This window comes from Protopterus annectens, chromosome 1.part2 (genome assembly GCF_019279795.1).
Source record: "Protopterus annectens isolate FY-2018-M chromosome 1.part2, PAN1.0, whole genome shotgun sequence".
NCBI classification, from domain to species: Eukaryota; Metazoa; Chordata; order Ceratodontiformes; family Protopteridae; genus Protopterus; species Protopterus annectens.
The window spans coordinates 386,383,931-386,404,016 of NC_056727.1; the positions used below are offsets into that span (position 1 = coordinate 386,383,931).

Sequence of the window (20,086 nt, forward strand, 5' to 3'; positions counted from 1 at the left end):
GAGCCGGTACAGGCAGCGCAGAGCAAGATTAAAGAAGCAGGGCAGCTAAAGGTGACTGGTACTGCATCTCAGATTAATTACGTGGGCACAGTCTTCAGGAACGCCTACATCTTACTGAGCTAGGGGTAGGTCCACACTCCAAGAAAGGAGGGGACAGGTGTAAAGCTAAGAGATGCTTAGTCGAGCTTGGAAGTTCAACCTGGTGAAAGGCCAGCTGCTAGGGGATGGGAGGAGGAGTATGAGAGGTGAACAAAGGGGTGAGAGAATAAAGACTGTGACATGCAACATAGGTGGGTGCACAAACCCAAGTAAAATGAAGAAACTGTATGTTAGGTTTGGAAGGTATGGGGGTGATGTAGTAATAATACAGGCAACAAATCTAAAGGTTAGGGAAGTCAGGAAGTACTTAGAGAACATTGAAGGGGAGAGAGTGGCAACATAGCAGGGGAATGAGGGGCATTATCTCTTTTTGCTAAGAGTGAGCATGTTGTTAAGGAGGAGATGAGGAGGAATAGATAGGGAAGATGTTTGAACAGGAAATAAAAGCAGGAAGGATCAAATGGGAAAAGAAGAAAATAGGCAACATATAGTCCCCCGATACTGATGACTGGCAACTTTACAGTGAGCTAATCAAAAAATGGTGTCTGATGAAAGAGACTTAGAGGTGTAGGTAAGATGAGGAGGCCATGTTATGACATTTGAACACTCAAATGACAAAATGTTTGAAAAGAGAGTATAGCATAAGCATGAAGAAAGACTTACAGAAAGATATGTTGAAAAGAATGTGCAAAGACTTAACATGGAGCAAAACATACACAGATCAGAGAATATCGATTTGCAAGAAATTGTTTAATATAAGCCAGAAAACCATACCGATTTTTGGGTAGGGAAAAAACAGTGTGGAAGGATGGAAAGTACAGAAATCGAACAGATGTTTACCTCAAACCGTGATGCAGTAGCGATTAGTACCTGAGTCAGAGGCAGGAAGGGTGTGATAGAGGTGGACGAGCTGTAAGTGATGAAAAAGTGGAAAGTCTAAGCTGAAGAGGTTAGTAGAAGAAACAGTAAAAGAAAATGAAATGCAAGCGGTAGAATTAGGGAACGTGTGAAGGAAAGAGGCAGGGCTACAGTGAGAGGGGAGATTATGGAAGGAAAGGAAAAGGAGAAAGAAGAAAAATGAGGTAGAGGTACTGAAGGAATGGCCAAGTAGGAGCACAAAAGAAAATAGAAACTGGAGAAGGTGATGAAGAAGGGCTAGCCAGGACAAATCAGGTGATAAAATCAGATCTAGACAGCCAGTTCTTAACAGCGGTAGAGGTTGAGGCTTGATAGAGCAGAAGCAATAAGCAAGCATCTGATGGCAAAATGTAACCAAGGATGGAAGGAGCTGGGAACATGCAAATAACAGATGGGAAAAGACAAGGACAAAAGTAGGGAGCTTAGGGAAACATTCAAAAACGTTCTATCAAAACACGTACGAAAAACAAGATCTCGAGAGACAGAACAATAAGGAAAAAGATATCAGGAAATCAAGATATCAGATAATGAAGGAACAGAGACTCAGAATGGGTAGAATTATATAAGAAGTGGCTAAAAAGCAGTGAACAGAATTAAGAGGAAGAAAGGAGGGGAGCCAGCAAGGTACCGATCATATTCTACTAATGGTGGAAGGAGGACAGATGTTACAAATACTGACAGAAGAGTAGAACAGAATAAGGCAAACAGGTGTGATATTAGAGTATATGAGAAGTACAAAAGTAATGAGAGTATATGAGAAGTACAAAAGTAATGATGATACCAAAGAAAGGAGACTGAAAACATAAGCGACCACCATGTTAGACAAAAAATTATGGCCTCAATAAATGTAGACGACAAAATTATGATAGGTAAGATAAACATCCTGTTGCAACAAAAGGCAGAAAACTATCTCATAAAGGGCAGGTGAGCTGAAGATAACCCGAAGAACTGGCAAGTTCATGATGAGGTAAGAAAAAAGGATGAGGGGGATTCGGGAGGACATTTTACTTTAAATGTTCAAACGTATCTCCTGATTTTGATATAACATCTGTTTGTGCACCACAAATTTTCTAGCTTTCTTCCATTACATTTTATTGTATAAGTTACTGACGATCTTCTGTAATTTGTAGTCTCTTCACTTTTTGCTGAAGTCCCGATGATTAACTTTCACCAGTACACCTATCTAAAGAGACAGTGAAAGCTTAAAACTGCATAAAAATAATATTTTTAGATTTAATATTTTATTGGGGAGTAGCCTCCTACAACACCATAACCTCTGCAAACTCCAAGATCACACAACAGTGGAGAAAGGGCTAATTCCCAGATCCCACTGTTCTGAGATCTTGAATGCAGAGCTGCTGGCAGGCAGAAAAACTAAGAAAAAACACTACTCTCTCTCTCTTCTTAGCATTCAATCTTACTTGTTACATCCATATATGTGATACTTTGGTCAACAAAATAGATGGTCGACATGCGTGTGATACACATAACTTTTTATATATACTGTACTAGTTTAATTATGTTCTCTTAGTAGTTATTACGTATTTAGGAACTCATATGCATATTAGTCTTTTAGAACAGTGCAGTTTACATTGCCATTCTCTGATTACACTCTGCACTAACTTGTTTACATTTTTGACTACTAACATATTCATGTATTCATATTATTACTATAAATTTAGAATGTATTGGTACAGTTTGAATTTTTGACTACATTTTATTGGTTACTGTACAAACATATTTGTAGTTCTTCTGATGAAGTCTCCGTGGAGGAGATGAAAGCACTCAATCTGGTTGCTTTGTACTGTCTTTTATTGTTTTTTCATTAAAATTTGTAATTTTTGCTGAACTGCAGTGGATTATTGAAGGAATTACATTTCTACTATGGAGGAAAGCCTTTATTGATACTGGACTGCGCATTGGAGTTTTTGTTTTGTGTTTTTGTGTGATTTTGGGTTAATATTTGTAGTTGTTCTATTGGTCAATGTATAAGCATATGACATTTGATCCATATATTGTGTGTATTACTGATTCCAAAGTTATTCTGAAGAAGCTCTTCTATCTAATAAGAGGGAAAGCTTAACTTACTGTTTGGTGTCTGCGTTTTTATTTCAGTGTTTATAGTTTTACTAGTGTTTGCTCAGTGAGACTAAGAAGTTTATTTATATATTAGACTTTCTTCTTTTATACCATGGTTTATTATAGTATTTATATTTTTATGTGTATATATATATATATATATATATATATATATATATATGTGTGTGTGTGTGTGTGTATATATTTATATCTATATCTATTTATCTATATCTAATCTATATTTATATATATTAATATTTACATTTTTAACTTTAGTACCCAGCCAATTGTTCCATTATGCTTTCTTCCCAAATATATCTCCAACCTTTTAGAAAAGACCCTTTAGCTTAAACTACTTTATGAATATAGAAGTAGTTTTATTCTTATATAATTTATAATAAAGATTCATTTATTTTGAATATACTTTGCATTTAGTAGTTTCTTAAAAAAACTGATTGTTGCATTTTCAAAAGATTCTAACCCTTGATGTTTCTTTATTTCATAGTAATGTTTAGAAAAGTATTGACTGGCCACACAGTATATTTACATTTCTTGTATTGTCTGGGTCATATTTGTGTTTGTTCTGTAGAATGAAACTGACTTTGAATCCTAATGGGTGAATTATTTTTATATCAGAGATGCCGTGGTCTCCACAAATGCTTTAATTCTTCTTGCTTAAGAAGGTTTTGTGGCATTTTTCATAGATATTTTTATAGGTGGAAGTGATCACTTTATCATATTTGCTCAAATCTTTGTGGAATGTTGCAAGAAAATATCTCAATATTCTAATGACCATACATAAAACCTTTAACTTCTTTAATAGTATCTGCCCATTATTTTTTCACTCCTGAAAGTTGCATGCAGTAGCATCATGGTGGAATGCAAGTGTTATGGTTGAGTGTGCTACAGGTGGATGTAGTGTGATTCCTTGAGCATAAATTGTCTGAGGCAAAATTGTTGTTTTCCATTCAAAATCAGTGTGTTGGTGAGATTTCTATGTTGGTAGCTCAGTGATGCCCTTTTTTGGTGAGATTTCTTTCTTCTTTGAGTTGGTATGACTATGGGGTTGGTAAACATACATTTTCAGGGGCTCATATTGAGGGACAGACACTTGTAGTTTAAGCTTTTTCAGTGTTTTGTATTTTGGACATTAGATTTTGGTATTTCTAATCAATGGGATTTGGTGTTCAAAATTTTGTAGTAGAGCCATTATGATTCAAGAATGCTATAATAAGCAACAAACAAATTCTTCATAATCAGCATGCCATTCAGCATTTCATCCAACAGGATGCTTCAGTTTTTTGCAATAACTACCTATAACTGCATGCCATTCAGTATTTCATGCAGCAGGATGCTTCAGTTTTTTGCAATAACTACTTAAGGAAGTAGGATAAATGACTAAAATGCCTGTTTATATGGCAGTTCTTGGCTAGTTGCTTGAACTGTAAAATTCAGAGGGTCAGTTTGAAGGAGAATGTCTCCCGGTTACCGATGTTCATTAACTTTTAAGTTAAACAAAACAAAATAAAGAAAAATATAAATAAAAACAATATATTTTTTAAAAGAATGTTTTTGATTAAATTGCTCCAAAAAGTAAAAAATAAGGAAGAAGAGTAAAAACTTTGTAAAAGAAACACAGACAAACTGATTTAAAAAAAGCATTCGAGGTTGGTTTTGCTGATTGTGATAATGAGGTACTACAAGAAGTAGCAGGAATAAACAAAACCAACTTTGAATGCTTTTCTGAAATCAGCTTGTATGTTTCTTTCACAAAGTTTTCAATTTTCTTCCTTATTTTTTTACTTTTTAGAGCGACTCAATAAAAAAACAGTCGTTTAAAAAATTATTTTTATTTATTCCTTTTTAGTTTTTATTTGTAATATTTTTGGCTGGTTCTTCATAAAAGTTATGGATTTCTAGGAAATCATAAGAGGACTGAAGTCACTAAATAATGTCTCACATTTGAGTTTCAGGTCTAATCATTTTAGAAAATAGATGTTAATGCAAGACCTGTTATTTTCTCTAATTTCTAAGTTTATAAGTGCAATATTTGGAATTTGTCCATAATTTTTGAACTTTGTCATCCAATTATTTTTGGTTTGTCAAGAAGTTTTGTGCTAAAAGGTTCAGAGGTATGTTATCAGAATTGTTTTTGATAGTTGATTGTGTTATGCATGTGTGTGTGTGTGTGTGTGTGTGTGTGTGTGTGTGTGTGTGTGTGTGTGTGTGTGTGTATGTATGTGTGTGTATACGTGTCGGTACGGTTTGAAATCTGGAAAAATAGCACTTGGATAAAAAGATAGAAAAGTAGAGTTCCAAGCCATGTCACTCTTTTCATCTTTTAATAGAAAAAAAAAAACAGCTACATAGATACTAATAGATGTGTTCAAGTTGTGTCTGATTTATAGAGAGGACAGGGCAAAAGAGAAAGGAAGGAGTATATTTTCTATTTTTACATGTATTTTGTGACAATTCTTACATACAAAGAATCCCATATTGTGCATAACTCACCTGGCTGCTGTGGATGGCATAAAGTAATGTGGCTACACAAACAATGTGTTTAATTAAATTTATGCTGGTAATGAGTTTGCCTTTTTTACCTAGAGATTTTGCTGCTGTTGAATTATAATTGTTCTTTATTCAAATCTTGTATGTTCATATTGAGTTATAGTGTGACCTTCTTCATTTAGTCACCCCCAAGGTTTACATCATCATGGCAAATGCATGCAATGTCTCTTTGTCCATTCTGTCTGTTACCCAAAACAGTGGATGCAATGTGACCCTTACTGCCCTGATCACATATCCCTCCTTTCTCCTGGAATCTAATTCTACTACACAATTGATAATAGCCTTACAAAATCTGTTTGTTAAATTTGGTTTATTGACATTAAGCTACCACTTGTGTGTGTATGTGTGTGCATGTACAATACCATTCTAACATATAATCTGTTATTTTAAGTTATGCATTCAGTCTCTGTGCTCTTCAGAAAGTGTAATATTTTATACTATCAACTGTATCAGAAAACAGTCCAGCTCGAAATAGCTTGATAACTATCGATTGCTACAGTGACTCTCATAAACACACGCACACGCGCGCGTGCACACACACACACACACACACACACACACACACACACACACACACACACACACACACACACGCACACACACACACACACACACACACACACACACACACACACACACACACACACACACACGCACACACACACACACACACACACACACACACACACACACACACACACAGACACACACACACACAAACCCCCAGCAGGGTGGGTTTTGGTACTGCTTTGTCTAACTCTAATATAGGAGCTGTTGTGAGGAGTAAGACTGCTCCATCCATTACTGCCAATGTAAGCACTAGTTCCTCCGGTAATAATACTATGTCCATGCTCCCTTTTCCCGTCAGTGGAGACCACAGAGGGGGTAGGAATCGCTCCATGAGCAGGGACCAACAGAAGTGGAAAATGGTGGAGTATCAGACAGGCCACACTCTCAAGAAAATGTGGGAGAGAGCAGGGACACACTAGTATGGGGACTTTTCTTGATGTGTGTTAACAAAAGAAGAGACTGAGGTCCTTGAGAATGGGCTAACTTTTATTCCATCTTGTTTGAGTGATATAACGGACACTATATTGGACATTAGGGTCTTTACCAGGCATGTCTTGTTAAAATTAGAATTTTGTGATATGTCTTTTGCTGCTGATACTTACTGTTTTAAAAAACCTAGCTTGTATATTCCTAATTCCCATCCTTTAGTAGATGCATTTATTAAGATGGTTGAGGATAATGTACATAGACTTGATTATGAATTTAAGTCTAGATCAGCTAATGTAAGAACTAGAAGATATAATCTTAATATGGGGCAAAGAGTTGCTTTAACAAAACTTTGTAATGACTGTAGTATTGTGATTAGTCCTGCGGTTAAGGGTGGACCCACTGTAATTATGGATAGAGCATACTATTATGTTACTATGAAGTCTATGTTAAGTGATGGGAGGATTTATTCCATTATAGATACAGCACAGGTGAAAGTATATGTACAAAGGATTAATTCTATGTTAGAGGATTTGTTTAAGAGTAATTTGATTACTGAGGACAAATACTGTTTATTTCTGTGTTGATAATCCCCTTATACCATCTATAAGAGTAATTTGATTACTGAGGACAAATACTGTTTATTTCTGTGTTGATAATCCCCTTATACCATCTATTCAAGGACTACCGAAGGTGCATAAAGATGGGGTCCACCCCCCCTGATGAGACCTATAGTGGCTGGTCGAGGTTGGTGTACCGAGCCTCTATCCCTGCATATTGAGAAGTTCTTGAGACTGGTGGTTGACAGGAACTTGCATATATTGAAGGACACTAAGTAGTTTTTGTTAGATTCATATGACTTTACGAAGTATTTATCTGTTGATACCAAGTACATATTTGTTACTGTTGATGTGCAATCGCTGTTCATGATCATTCCGAATAGGGATGGGGTTGAATGCATTCATCGATACTTAACTGAACATAGTGATTACACTGAGTCCTTCATTGATTTACTTTGCTCCCTATTAGAAGTGGTTTTATAGAACAACATCTTTCACTTTGAGGAACACATTTATTTACAGAAAGATGGCATAGCTATGGGCATGTAGTGTGCCAATAGCTAGGTCAATCGGTTCATGGCCAAATGAGAGGAAGATCTTTTGTTTAAACTGTAGGACTTCATTTCTTTTGTCCCATTTTATAAATGTTTCATAGACAATTTATTTTTGATTTGGACAGGGAGCCCTCAGCAGTTATTTACATTGATGGAATAAATTGCTTGACCAACTATTTGAAATTTAGTATCACATCCTCTGAGACCTATATAGCATACTTGGATATGTATATAGAGAGATTGACTAATGGTATGGTTAATACTGGGGTATTCAAGAAGTCTTGCTACAGGAACACACTCCTGCATAGATATAGTGTGCATCCGGGACATGTGTTTAAAAATATTATAAAGGGATAAGCAATGCGTGCATCTAGACTAAATGCATTAGAAGATGGCTTTCATTCTGAACTATTTGATTTAGAAGGAAGGCTATTAGCCAGGGTCTGTAAACCAGATGAGATACAGCGAGGGTTTGATGGGCTAAATTTGTTGAGGCGAGATGTGGCATGTCCTTATTTCTCAGATTCAACCCCTGGTGTATTGTATGCCAGACAGAAAAAATGCTAGTAGTGAAATCAGAGTTCCCTTATTTTATACACGTGATGTTGATTTGATTAAGGACATTATTGGTAAAAATTGGGGTGTTCTTACTGTAGATCCACCCATCTGACAGATTGTTGGGGATATCCCCCATTTTGTCTATAGGAATAAATGTAATTTATAAAGGATGTTATGCTATCCTAGAAGTTTTGCTAATTTGTCCACTGAAGAACATCATTGTTGCACCATTCCATGTAATAAATGCAACTATTGTGGTTATATCGATAATAGTGGCTCCTTTTTGCAGCCTGTCACCAACTATCAGTATAGATTTCATGCAGTTGCCAACTGTCGAACGGAGCACATAGTATACCTGGCTTAATGTGAAGCCTGTGTACATACTATGTTGATAAAACAGACAGGAAGTTTAAGGATAGGACTAGGGAGCCCCTGTACCATATTAGAATTAAGCCCAACAGTAATGCCCTTGCGAAGCATGTAATGACCACTGATGTGCATCATACTTTCACGTTTATGGCTATTGAGGGGATATTTCCTAATCCACAAGCTGGGGATATCAGGCGTTACAAGGAAGGACGAGAGACCAGGGGATTATTAGACTCAGGGCAGATCAGGGGCCCGGGTTAAATGACAAGGTCCCCCTAAGACCAATACTTAAGTCTAGAGGTTTAAAAGTGAAGTAAATGACTACTAATGAAATGGTTTTACATGTATATTAGATTTTACATGATTGTTTTATTTTTTAATTATTATTTTTTTTTATCTTTTATCTCATTGTTTTTGTCTTTCATATATTTTAGTTGATGTTGCACTGCTGTGGCTTTTGGTAGTACCACTTTAAATCCTGTGCTATTAACTAGTCGATTACTATTCAGGAAGTATAAATTCAGCCTTGATTATTTCCATCTATAAATGGTCTGAAGAAGCCCTCTGGGGTGAAAGCGCCTACCTGACTGCGCCTGTTTTGTGAATAAACATTCGATTTTATTCCAGTACTGCATGTGGGATTTATTTTTCAGCCTTGGTTTGCTCTAATGCTTATACTGTACTTGTGGACTTATTGGATTCATCCTTAGCTATGGAGCATTTATCCCTTGGAGGTGTTTTTTGTTTCAATGTTTGTGTTAATTTAAGAAGTTCTTATTTTTGTGACAGACAAGATATATAAAGATAACAGATGCCAACTGGCAAGCATAATTGGAGCAAAATTAACTGGTTGTCAACTGAGATTAAATGCCACCAAAAAACCTGGATTAAATAAATATGTTTTGATTGTGAGCATATTAGAATTAATAACTGATAAAATATAGATATTTATATCACAGTGTTGTGTTTTTGATAAAATTAGTAAAATATGGAATTCAGGAGGTTTTTAATAAAAAAAAAAAAATATGTGAACCCCCGTAATAACTATGCAAAAGTATTCAGGTATACGTATATGGGGTAAACAGTTTTGTTCTATATACAAGTTTAACATGTGCTCCATGTGAATGTTATGTACTGCATTTTTTTATTAATTAGTGTAAAAGTTGTTTTTGATACAGTTTTTAATATATTTTCAATAACAACTTAAATATTTAAATTTTAGCATTAGGGTATTAACTTATTTCAGGACATTTTGTAAAAAGTTTTAATAGTATTTAGTAACATATTAATTTAAGTGAATACTGCTTTAAAAATTCCTTTTTTGTGAGCAAGGTATTCTAACATTTTCTTTAAATATGGGGGGTTGATGGTGAAATTTCAGATTCTGTTGAAGCCCAGAAATACAATTGGTGGAAACATGCAATAATCTTTTTTTTTATTGTTTGTTTTAATTAATAAAAAATGTTATTCTTCCTACACAGTCATTGTGGACCTTGAATGGTTACCAGTGAAGTCTTTTGGTTCTCATTTTCAGTGATTTTGGTTCTAACCTTTCAAAATATATTAAACATTTTGAACTCATTTCAACTAGTTTTGCCTTCTAGTTGTGTCTACTTAAAGCTAACTTATTTCACAAAACTTATATTTGCTGTAGTCTTTGACTTGCTGCATTTTCATGTTTCCTTTTATTAGGAAATGATTCCGTATTTAATGAACAGTCTAGCCTGTGTTTGATTGAATAACTTTACACATATTTGTTTTGCTTCATTACCATAAGAAACATATATTTAAAATGTCAGTTGACTTGAAAATGGTTTCCTCAGTCTTGCATAAAGCACAAAAAGAGGTGGAACATAACGTCTGCTAGTGAATGTGGTACCTTGAATTCTTGATTGCGTAAGGCATTTTGGTAAAGTTTCAGTCTACAGAACAAATGCAGTCACTCACAATAATTGTTTAACATCTTTTAGTTTCTCTAACACAATTAAAAGTAAAGGAGTGTTTGCCAAAAAGCTACATCCACAATCTAGAATTAGAATGCATGTTAGCAAGGCAGTCAGTTAAAAAGGAGTAATGCTGAATTTTAATAATTCTGAAAAAGGGATTCCTAAAACTAACTGTACTGAAAGCATTCTTATTTTCTACAGTTGAGGTTCCCTAGAGAATGTATTTGCATTTACCTTTATCTAGATTTTTTTTAATATAGTATATATTTTCTTGTCCAAATGTAATGAATCATCTGTTATGGATTTTTTGTAGTTTATATCAGATTGAATATGCACTGTTTGCTAGAATTAATGTAGATAACTTATAAGAATTGTTTATAATTTAAATATGTCATAAATAGATGGCAAAGTGGGTTATTTTTGGAATATTTACAGTTTGTTAGTGCCAATGTCTGGATTTTTAGAAATTAGGACATGACATAATGGGTACTTAAAGGCAAACTGCAAAACTGCAGATCACATTGACCAGCTCTGATAAATACTGTGTCTTTTCTCCATTTGGCATGCCAGTCTTAGAGTTACACTAATTATGTTGGAAGTATAGCCCCCAAGAGACAGGTGAGATTGGCAATATAAAAGTTTTATGTTAGTGAGGATATATAGCTGTAAGCATTTATGGTACATACATTATAGGTTTATATGCATGTGTTCACTGACTGCATGCATGTATTTAGGACTGTGTTTCTGAAGCATGTGGGTGTAAAATAGCTGCCTCAAAGAAGACCATGTTGCCATATCAATTCACAAAATCTGAAACTTCACATTTTTACGACTACATGATATGTTGATATGAGTATGGAATAGAATAGAATGACTTGAGCAGGTCTGAGCAGACCTGAGCACATAATCAAAGAAGCACTGTCAGAAAGGTGTATGCCATTTGTGTAATACCTTTATAAGATAGGAGCACCCTTGAAAGGACAGAGCCTATTGACAGCTGTAGTGTAGATTTTGTAGAATCTGTATGGAACAAAACAATATTGTCAGACATTTGTCCTTCTAAATTGCTTCTGTAATCATGAGCACCATGCTGAGGAGCTCAGGCACTTGTTTATATGACTGGAAACATTTGGGGAGTGGAAAGTATAGCACAATAGTATGTTATAAACTCTAACAGATGCTAATAATTATAGTAGTAACTCTGATTTATATTCTAGCCACTAGTAGCATATTGCAACTAATGCCTTGCCTCAGCAGCATTGCTGCCTGTCTTTGATTTCAGGACTGGCCTTCAGTTATTTTTTATTTTATTTTCTACACACACACACACACACATATATATATATATATATATATATATATGTGTGTATGTGTGTGTGAGTATGTGTGTGTGTGTTACATTGGTTTAGTAGACAGGGAGATTGGTTGACATCTGTTTAATCTACCACATTAGGTTGATTAGCAGATAGTTGGCAAGTGTGCAAGATTGACAATACCTGGAAGAAATATTCCCTTTCCCGTAGAGAATGTGTAATCTGGGAGTTTATGTATATGTTTCATGCACTGAGGTTCTTCCTAGGCACATGCATACTAGGTAGTTAAAAGTTTTTTTCTTTAAAATAGAGTGGTTTACCTTCGGGATGTCAGCATGTATGTTATTCGACCAACGGAAGGTAAATTTTATATATATGTATATATATATATATATATATATATATATATATATATATATATATATACACACATGTGTGTGTGTGTGTGTGTGTGTGTCTGTGTGTGATAAGGAAGTGTTGTATAACTTTAAGTTGCTCACAAAGTGTTCTGTTTGGAAAAATAATCAATTAAAAATGGAAAATTTTCTGCAAGTTTGAAAAAGTCACATGGTTTTATTTAATGAATCGAGTTATTAAATTGACCCATTCTATGCATCAGTCCTACTTTACAAAACAGGCAGTGATGAAAACATTTCATTTATGCCATGAAAATTATATGTATGTAATCTATTTTGCTGCCTGTCTTTTTCAGGCAACATCATATTGATAAAATTGTGCCCTATTCTTGCTTATATTGACCATTATAAATACTTAAAAATCTAAACTGTTTTCACTGCAGTGAGTAGCTAAATGTTTGTCTATAGTTGTATCTGTTATTTTCCTTCTGATGGCATAATCTGAGTAATTGATTTTATTTCTCTAAAGTTCCAAATTGTCTTCTCTACTTGCAAACAGATACAGGGTAAAAAGCTGAATGCTGTCAATGCTACAGTTATGAAACTGGAAAAACATTAAATTATACCAAGACATTGAATGTCTGAAAACATTATTTTATATAATATATGTGCAAACACTAAACTTCTCATATGTATGAATATATTGTAATTTCTTGAAAGAAATTTGAAAATTCCACATTTATAATAAAAATAAATTATCATTCCATCTAAACACTGTAGATGGCTCACTACCGACAAATGGAAATAATTGTTTGCCACTGGTTACATAAGCTACTACTTTTTTAACAATTTTCGCTCTTTGTGTAATAGCTGGATATTTTGTTAACAGCTGGATTTTGTTGTTGCTTATTAATATCTGTACTATTTATAGCTCTCAGACTAATATCTCTTCTTATACTCCTTCTATCTGCTACAGGTATCAATGCATCCTGCACCATTTCTCTAGGATAACCTCTGTTCATAATGCGCTAGTTAATTTTTGTCCTTTTTGGTAAAATAAACTTCCATTATGTATTTTCCCATGAACTCCAGTAAACTGACATTCAGAGAAATTTAAAAAAATAATGCTTCTTGGAAATTATGTTAATTCAAGAAGGATTTGAAATAATTTTGACATTCTGTAACTTTACGCACTTGTTTAGTGCTGTCAAATGTAGAACAGTACTGAAAGAATCCTAAAAAAAATCTTTTTTTTGTATAGGAGGGATGGTTAGAAAGACACACAGACACACACACACACACATATATATATATATATATATATATATATATATATGTATATATATATATATATATATATATATATATATATATATATATATATATATAAAACAAATAAGAACTTCCAGCACTCATAAATGAAACAAACCTATATAAGGCAGAAATTGCACCACATTCCACTGATAATACACTTTAAATTACTATTTTCGTATATAAAAACAATTTCTTAGCAACAATTTTTAACAATTTTCATTCAACCCTGACTTATATAATGCTCCCAAATTCACTAATCACATCCTTTCTTTAGAATCCAAAACCTTATGTTTTTGTAACTGTGATAGCCTTTCCCCCTTTAACTTATCAGGTTGTTGTTCTGAAATTGTGCTCTTTCTATATAGTGGAGGCACATACTGGGATTACTGAAGTGAATTTATATAAAATTGTTTGAAAGGGATCACTGTCACTTTACATTTTGACTTTTTAAAAAGTATGGCTGCGCAACTTCCTGTATTGCATGGAGCACTGATGATGCTTAATTGGTGAAATGGGTTTGCGAGAAGTTGAGGCTTTGTTTATTTAATTTCAGCCTGGTGACTTTTTGGATATATTATTACATTCTGACAAGAATAAAGTGTATTAATGGTGGAATGTGGTGCAATTTCTGCCTTATATATTTTTTTCATGTATGAGTGCCGGAAGTTCATGTTTGTTGGATACTTTCTATTCTGTGCACCTTATTGGTCAGAGTACCACTTGGTTATGTTTGGACTAAAAAAAAAAAAAAAAAAAATATATATATATATATATACACACATACCAATCATTTCTTGCTGTGGCAGAGCAATTGACCCTGCTGCATTGCATGTAGTAATTACTGAACCTGCTTTTCTGTCAGAGAAAGGCAGCTATGTGGTATTTCTGGAATGCTTTATATGACTTGGACGTATGCAAATTCTGTAGGGTGTCATACATTCATCTGTATGCAGTGACCTCCAATTTCTGGAGAAAGTGAACATTCTTGACCGGAAGCATAATAGACGTGTGATGGTGGATCTGGATGTTACAAAAAATTTTCATTTCTGTTTTGTGTTAATCGGTTCTTTTTGACCTCTGTGTACATTCTGTCCTGATGATTTGCCTTATGATATTTTTTGGAGAGTTCTAGAATAAAATGTTCTTTATAAGTATGAAAATCTCATTCTGCCCCCACTAGGAGGTTGAAAATTGCTGGTCTTTATTCTCATTCTTGGTCTCTGAATTTGCTAAAGAATCCAAGATGGCTGCATTGACTTCTTCAGGGTATATATAGGATTTTATCTAGTTATGACATCACAAGACCATGTCCAGAAAGTGAACCTAAATGAAATGCATGTATGATATTATAATTACATTTATTCATAAGCCTCTCAGATTTTTTGTAGCCTTATTTTCCTTTGTGAGCTTCCTCGTTGCTTCACTGTCCGGTAATTGATCGATACCCACCAGCCTCAGGTCCCAGTCTGTACCTAAATGTGCTGCTAATTGCTGTACTGGTAATTTAAAACTCTAATGCATTAGATTTTGGTGGGACTCCTACCTGTACTTGAGACTCAGATGTATACTGAAGCCTGTTTGCTACACCTTTTGTTTTGTCTTTTTCTTAAGAAAATAGGTTTCTATTGGATTTAATCTCGTGGACCTGTTGGGGCCTTGAACCTTTTGCAGAATTCACTCTTTATGCACTCTACTCCTGGAGAAACTACTTATTAAGTGTGGAAGTCTTTCAGAGCCAACTGTCTTCAATAAGTACATTTGTTTTGCAACTTCCTTGGGGAATGTATTAGTTTCTTCCAGCCATGTGATGGCATGTCTATACAATATCGAAAACAATCACAATTAAATTAATTTAATTCTGCTACATTCACTAAATGCTGTTTAGAGTTGCTGGGAACCAGTACCAATTTGACCACTTTGAGCATAAGTCAGAGAACAAATCTTTGAGAGGATGTTAGTGCATTGCAAGTTACATGTGTGCACACACTCACAAACACACACACGAACATGCACACTCACACACACACACACACACACACACACACACACACACACACACACACACACACACACACACACACACACACACACACACACACACATACACACAAATGTACAGCCACTAGCACTATAAAGGAGTACCGGTTCTCCTAGGAAAAGTCTTTCAAATATGGGAAGAGGCTGAAACACTTACCAAAACAAAAGACATGCAGGTTCCACAGCAAGGGACCTTTAGCAAAGAAAGGAGTATGTGATATGTAACAATATTTTTAAATTGTAAGGGTAGCTTAGATCATTGAAAGGAGGAGGGACTAGCAAGGAAGACATATCTGGAAATGTGTTGCTATGTTTACCAGTACCTCATTTATAAACCTTTTGTTTTGTAGTTCATAATTTAGACTGATATGCAGGGAGAATAAATGGGTCTGCTGCAGGAGCCTGAATTCCAAGTGCTCGTAAATCTGGAAGACAGGGAGTTAAGCTTGTACCAGCTGCCTCTCACACTCAAATATGAGTTTGAGCAAGCAGCCATGGGGAAGGGATAAGAGGGAGAATTTAGGATTAGGGCGCATAAATGGACTTTTAGTATTAGGGAGCAGCAATGGAGTTTTACTGTTATGGAATGATCATATTTAGATTTTAGAGACTGGGTTGGAATTTTATGTTTAAGGATCAGTCAGGGACTTTAAGGTTAGGGAGGTAGAGTGGAGTTTTAGGGCAAGGGAGATAGGACACTGGTTGGGAAATGGGTCGGAGTTTTTGGAATTAGCATTAAGGCTGCAGTAGGGTTATACAGCTTTATATGGCTTGGCATTGGAATGACTACATAGAAATGGAAGACAGGACCAGTGGGAGTCAGAATGCTTACTTTTTCAAGCAAGTGTCAGCGAGCAAGTGTATTACAAGCTACTAACATGTGAACACGTGTAGTAGGCTCACTATAAATAATTATGACGTAATGCATGTTGACTACTCAGAGTTAAGGTTTGCATATACAATTTCTGACTGAAATTCACAGTGTCACATGTCTTTTACCACACCTGTTGTCACCAAAACAGAGCAGAACCTTTGCTATCTGTATTTTTCAGTCAGCCAGAGATTATGCAGTTTATTTTAATTTTGGTATTCTGTAAATGAAGTTATTTGCTATTTTAAGTATGTAATTTTCTCTAGGTGATAGTTGTACAGAAAGATTAAGATTTTACTCTCGTTTCTATGTTTGAAAAGATTTCAAACTTTAGAATTTTAGTAGATAAAGCATAGCGACTTTAATGATAAAGAAAAGTTAAAATAATATAAATAGAAGTGCTATTAGGCTTAGTTATACAGACAATATATCCGTGCTGATATTGCATAAAGAATGCAAGATTGAAAACACAATGAAAAGCTTAAGTGGTTTTAAGTTGTTTTTTTTTTTTCTTTTTCCTTTTTTTCTAGGACTCTAATACTATTTCATCTGTTTATTTAACTCTGGATCCTCAAGGATTCTTCCTTTTCTGGACAGAGCAGAGCAAGGTATGTGAGATGATCTTTTGCTTCTATATGTCATATAGCTGTCCAAGTTAGCAGTTCATGGAAAATGTTCCTACAGTACTTAGTTAAGTACATTTGGAATTGCAAAGGAACGGTATAGTCAAAATTATTACAAATGTATAATTTTCTTTGTTTTATTTATCTGGAATTGTTGAATCTGTTTAATATGTTTGCTAAAAGAATTAATAAATACCACAGTATGTCACATAATGCAGAATTGTTTTGCAACTTATTTGTAAAGGTTCCAAGTCTATAGAGTTGTGCAACATTTGATACAGTGCATGCAGAGTGAAATTATACAAATTAAATATGTATGTAGATTGTATCCTGAAATAAATAATAGATTTGCATCAGCTCACATGTGCATTTAAAGGGATAATGAATGAAAGTCAAAACCTCAAAGAAAGAAATTAAACAATTTTGACTGAATTTAACAGCTTTACCATTTCGATACAGCTGTATGCCATTGTCTTTATGTAAGTTCTGATGTATTAAAGTTGTCTTTCCTTGAGATTTAATAGTCTTTCTACATTGGGAATGCATTGCATCTAGAGATTTTTTTTCTGTGCTCTGTTTTTTTTTTTTTTGTGTTGTGTTTTAAGGGACACTTTCCTTCCTTCCTTGTTTTGCTAATAATGAGTAGTATAAATACTTTTTGAATGTTTTTTTTTTTTTTTTTGCAGTGATTGAGGAGTGGTTTCAATAAACTGAGTGAAATATTTAGTTTTATAGTAGAGTATTTTATATGGTTTTGGAAAACACCCTGGTGGGTTTAGGCTTGCTATGCGTGAAAGTATTTGTATACCCTTTGATATATATGTACATTGTCTGTGTATGCTGGTAAAAGGTCACTGCAGTGGAGATGTTTTCTTTTTCCCTTAGGTATCTGAACATGAAGCAGAGTATATTAATTGGGTAGGCACAAAAGACACAGTCCTTTGCTTGAGAATATGTGAGCACTTTCTTCCACAGAAATTACAGTGTTTTGGATGTGGGGGTTAGATTAAAGCGGCTTTCCACTTGGGAATGGTATATTTGCTTTGAGCTGCTGTTTCATAGTTCACTTTCCCCAGTAGAGGTCCAGTGCTGTTTGTTTTGTTTTAACTGATTTTTACTGTTAATGTCATTTCATAACATGTTTCTTCTCCTGGTAGGTTTCTGCTGAGATTTAGAAGACTTGTTCTTTGCAACTATAATGTCATGTTTGAATTCCCTTGTGTACATACAGTGCAAAATCTAAGGGAATATGCCTAGGATGCAGATGAGTGGGGAAGTGCTGTCCTTCTTCCCTACATTTAATAGGTTGGAGACTGTTTGGGAGTATTATTAAGTAGTCATTATTAGAGAGAGTACATGTTCTTCTCATTGCAATATGATGGGTACAATCTTACCATCCCAAGGATTATGTCTTCTCAGGATACTGTCTCATTGCATTATTTTATTTATATTTACTTGTCATGATACTACCATTGTCTGGAAACTGTAATTCCAGTTTTATGAGGCTACATAAAGGCAATCTGCAATGCATTTTCATGGATCAAAGATGGATGAAGCTTGTAGCATTTTGAATATCCCTGAGGAGTAGCACCTAAGGTTTTATAACACTGATCTTTACCCGAGTGACTGTTCATTCCATTCTGATCTCAGATTTTATGTCTGCATTTGCTGAAGTAAGACATTAACTCCTAAACTGAGTGATTGTTTGAATTTAATTGCTGTACCAGTTGTCATGGGCCTTGCGATGTTAGAAACAAAATGTGAGATTTCAGGAGAAAATCTATAAAATAAATTTGTTGATTTTTTTTTGTATTTGATACATCTGTTTTATAGTTTAAAAAATAATCTATAAAATCAGATTACCATTTTAAAATGAATACACTTCTGTACACATAGAATTGTAAACCTTACTTGTGAGGAAGACATCTCAAGTAAGAGTATATTTGAAAAAGATACACCATTTCTGTACTTTCAATGATGCATGTTTATTGAAAAGCTGCATTTTTTTAAGACAAGCCTGGAAACTTGCTGTCTTAAAAACATTTCAATAACTGAAGACATATTCAGAAACTGTTATGAAATACTGAATATTTGTTTTCTTTTTTAATATCATAAAATATAGGCATTTATGTTTTAGGAATAAAAGGAGCCCACATTTATAGATTTTTCAGTTTTGTAGAATATCTTTTAAGGGCATTTAATAGTTTTCTATAGATAGTCGTGGTATATATCAACAAAAAGGTATTGCTCAAGGTTGGGAACTGTCAAGAAAGTATACAAGTAGTTTCCTTTTCTAAAACAAAACATACACTGGAGCCAGAATAAATTGAACACTTTTGTCCCATTTATTATAGAACTCCTTCAGAATTAAACAATAAATCACTGACTTCATTTCCTTTTATACCAAAGCCATCCCATCATCATATCCTGTGATGATTAAACCTTTATTGTTTAATTATGAAGAAGTTCTATAATAAATGGGACGAAAGCGCTCAATTTATTCTGGCACCAGTGTATGTTTTGTTTTTGAGTTAGTTTCCTATTACACAGTTTCTAGTTTCCTGTTCTGTTTGCTCATTAAAAAAATCTGCTAATACTAGAATTATAGGAAGGTACTAAGCTGGCCAGTTTTCAAACTTTAGTTCTGTTCTCCTATAACAGAAGTAAATGACAAATAACATAGAAATTGTTGTGTAGAGCCTGCCTTTCCAAAAAAACAAAAAACAAAAAAACAAATCATTGTACTTCCAGATATAGTACTGGCAGAAGCTCTGCTGAATCTGACACTTGCAAAACCTTCAAGGGTATTAATACATCACATTACAGCAGTATGAACACCAGCTGATGATATATATTTCACCATGTCAGTTTTCTGTATATCATAGCAGCCATACAGTGCATAGACTACCAAGAGTATAGCCGCTT

General features: G+C 34.4%; 1 protein-coding gene across 1 annotated transcript in view; it reads left to right on the plus strand.

Annotated features, from left to right (window-relative positions):
* Positions 1-20,086, plus strand: part of PLCB1 (phospholipase C beta 1) — a 4,354,095-nt gene that overhangs the window by 64,043 nt on the left and 4,269,966 nt on the right. The window contains exon 2 of the mRNA XM_044056572.1: positions 17,069-17,146. Coding sequence (XP_043912507.1) covers positions 17,069-17,146 — 78 coding nt within the window. The remainder of the gene's footprint in view (positions 1-17,068; positions 17,147-20,086) is intronic.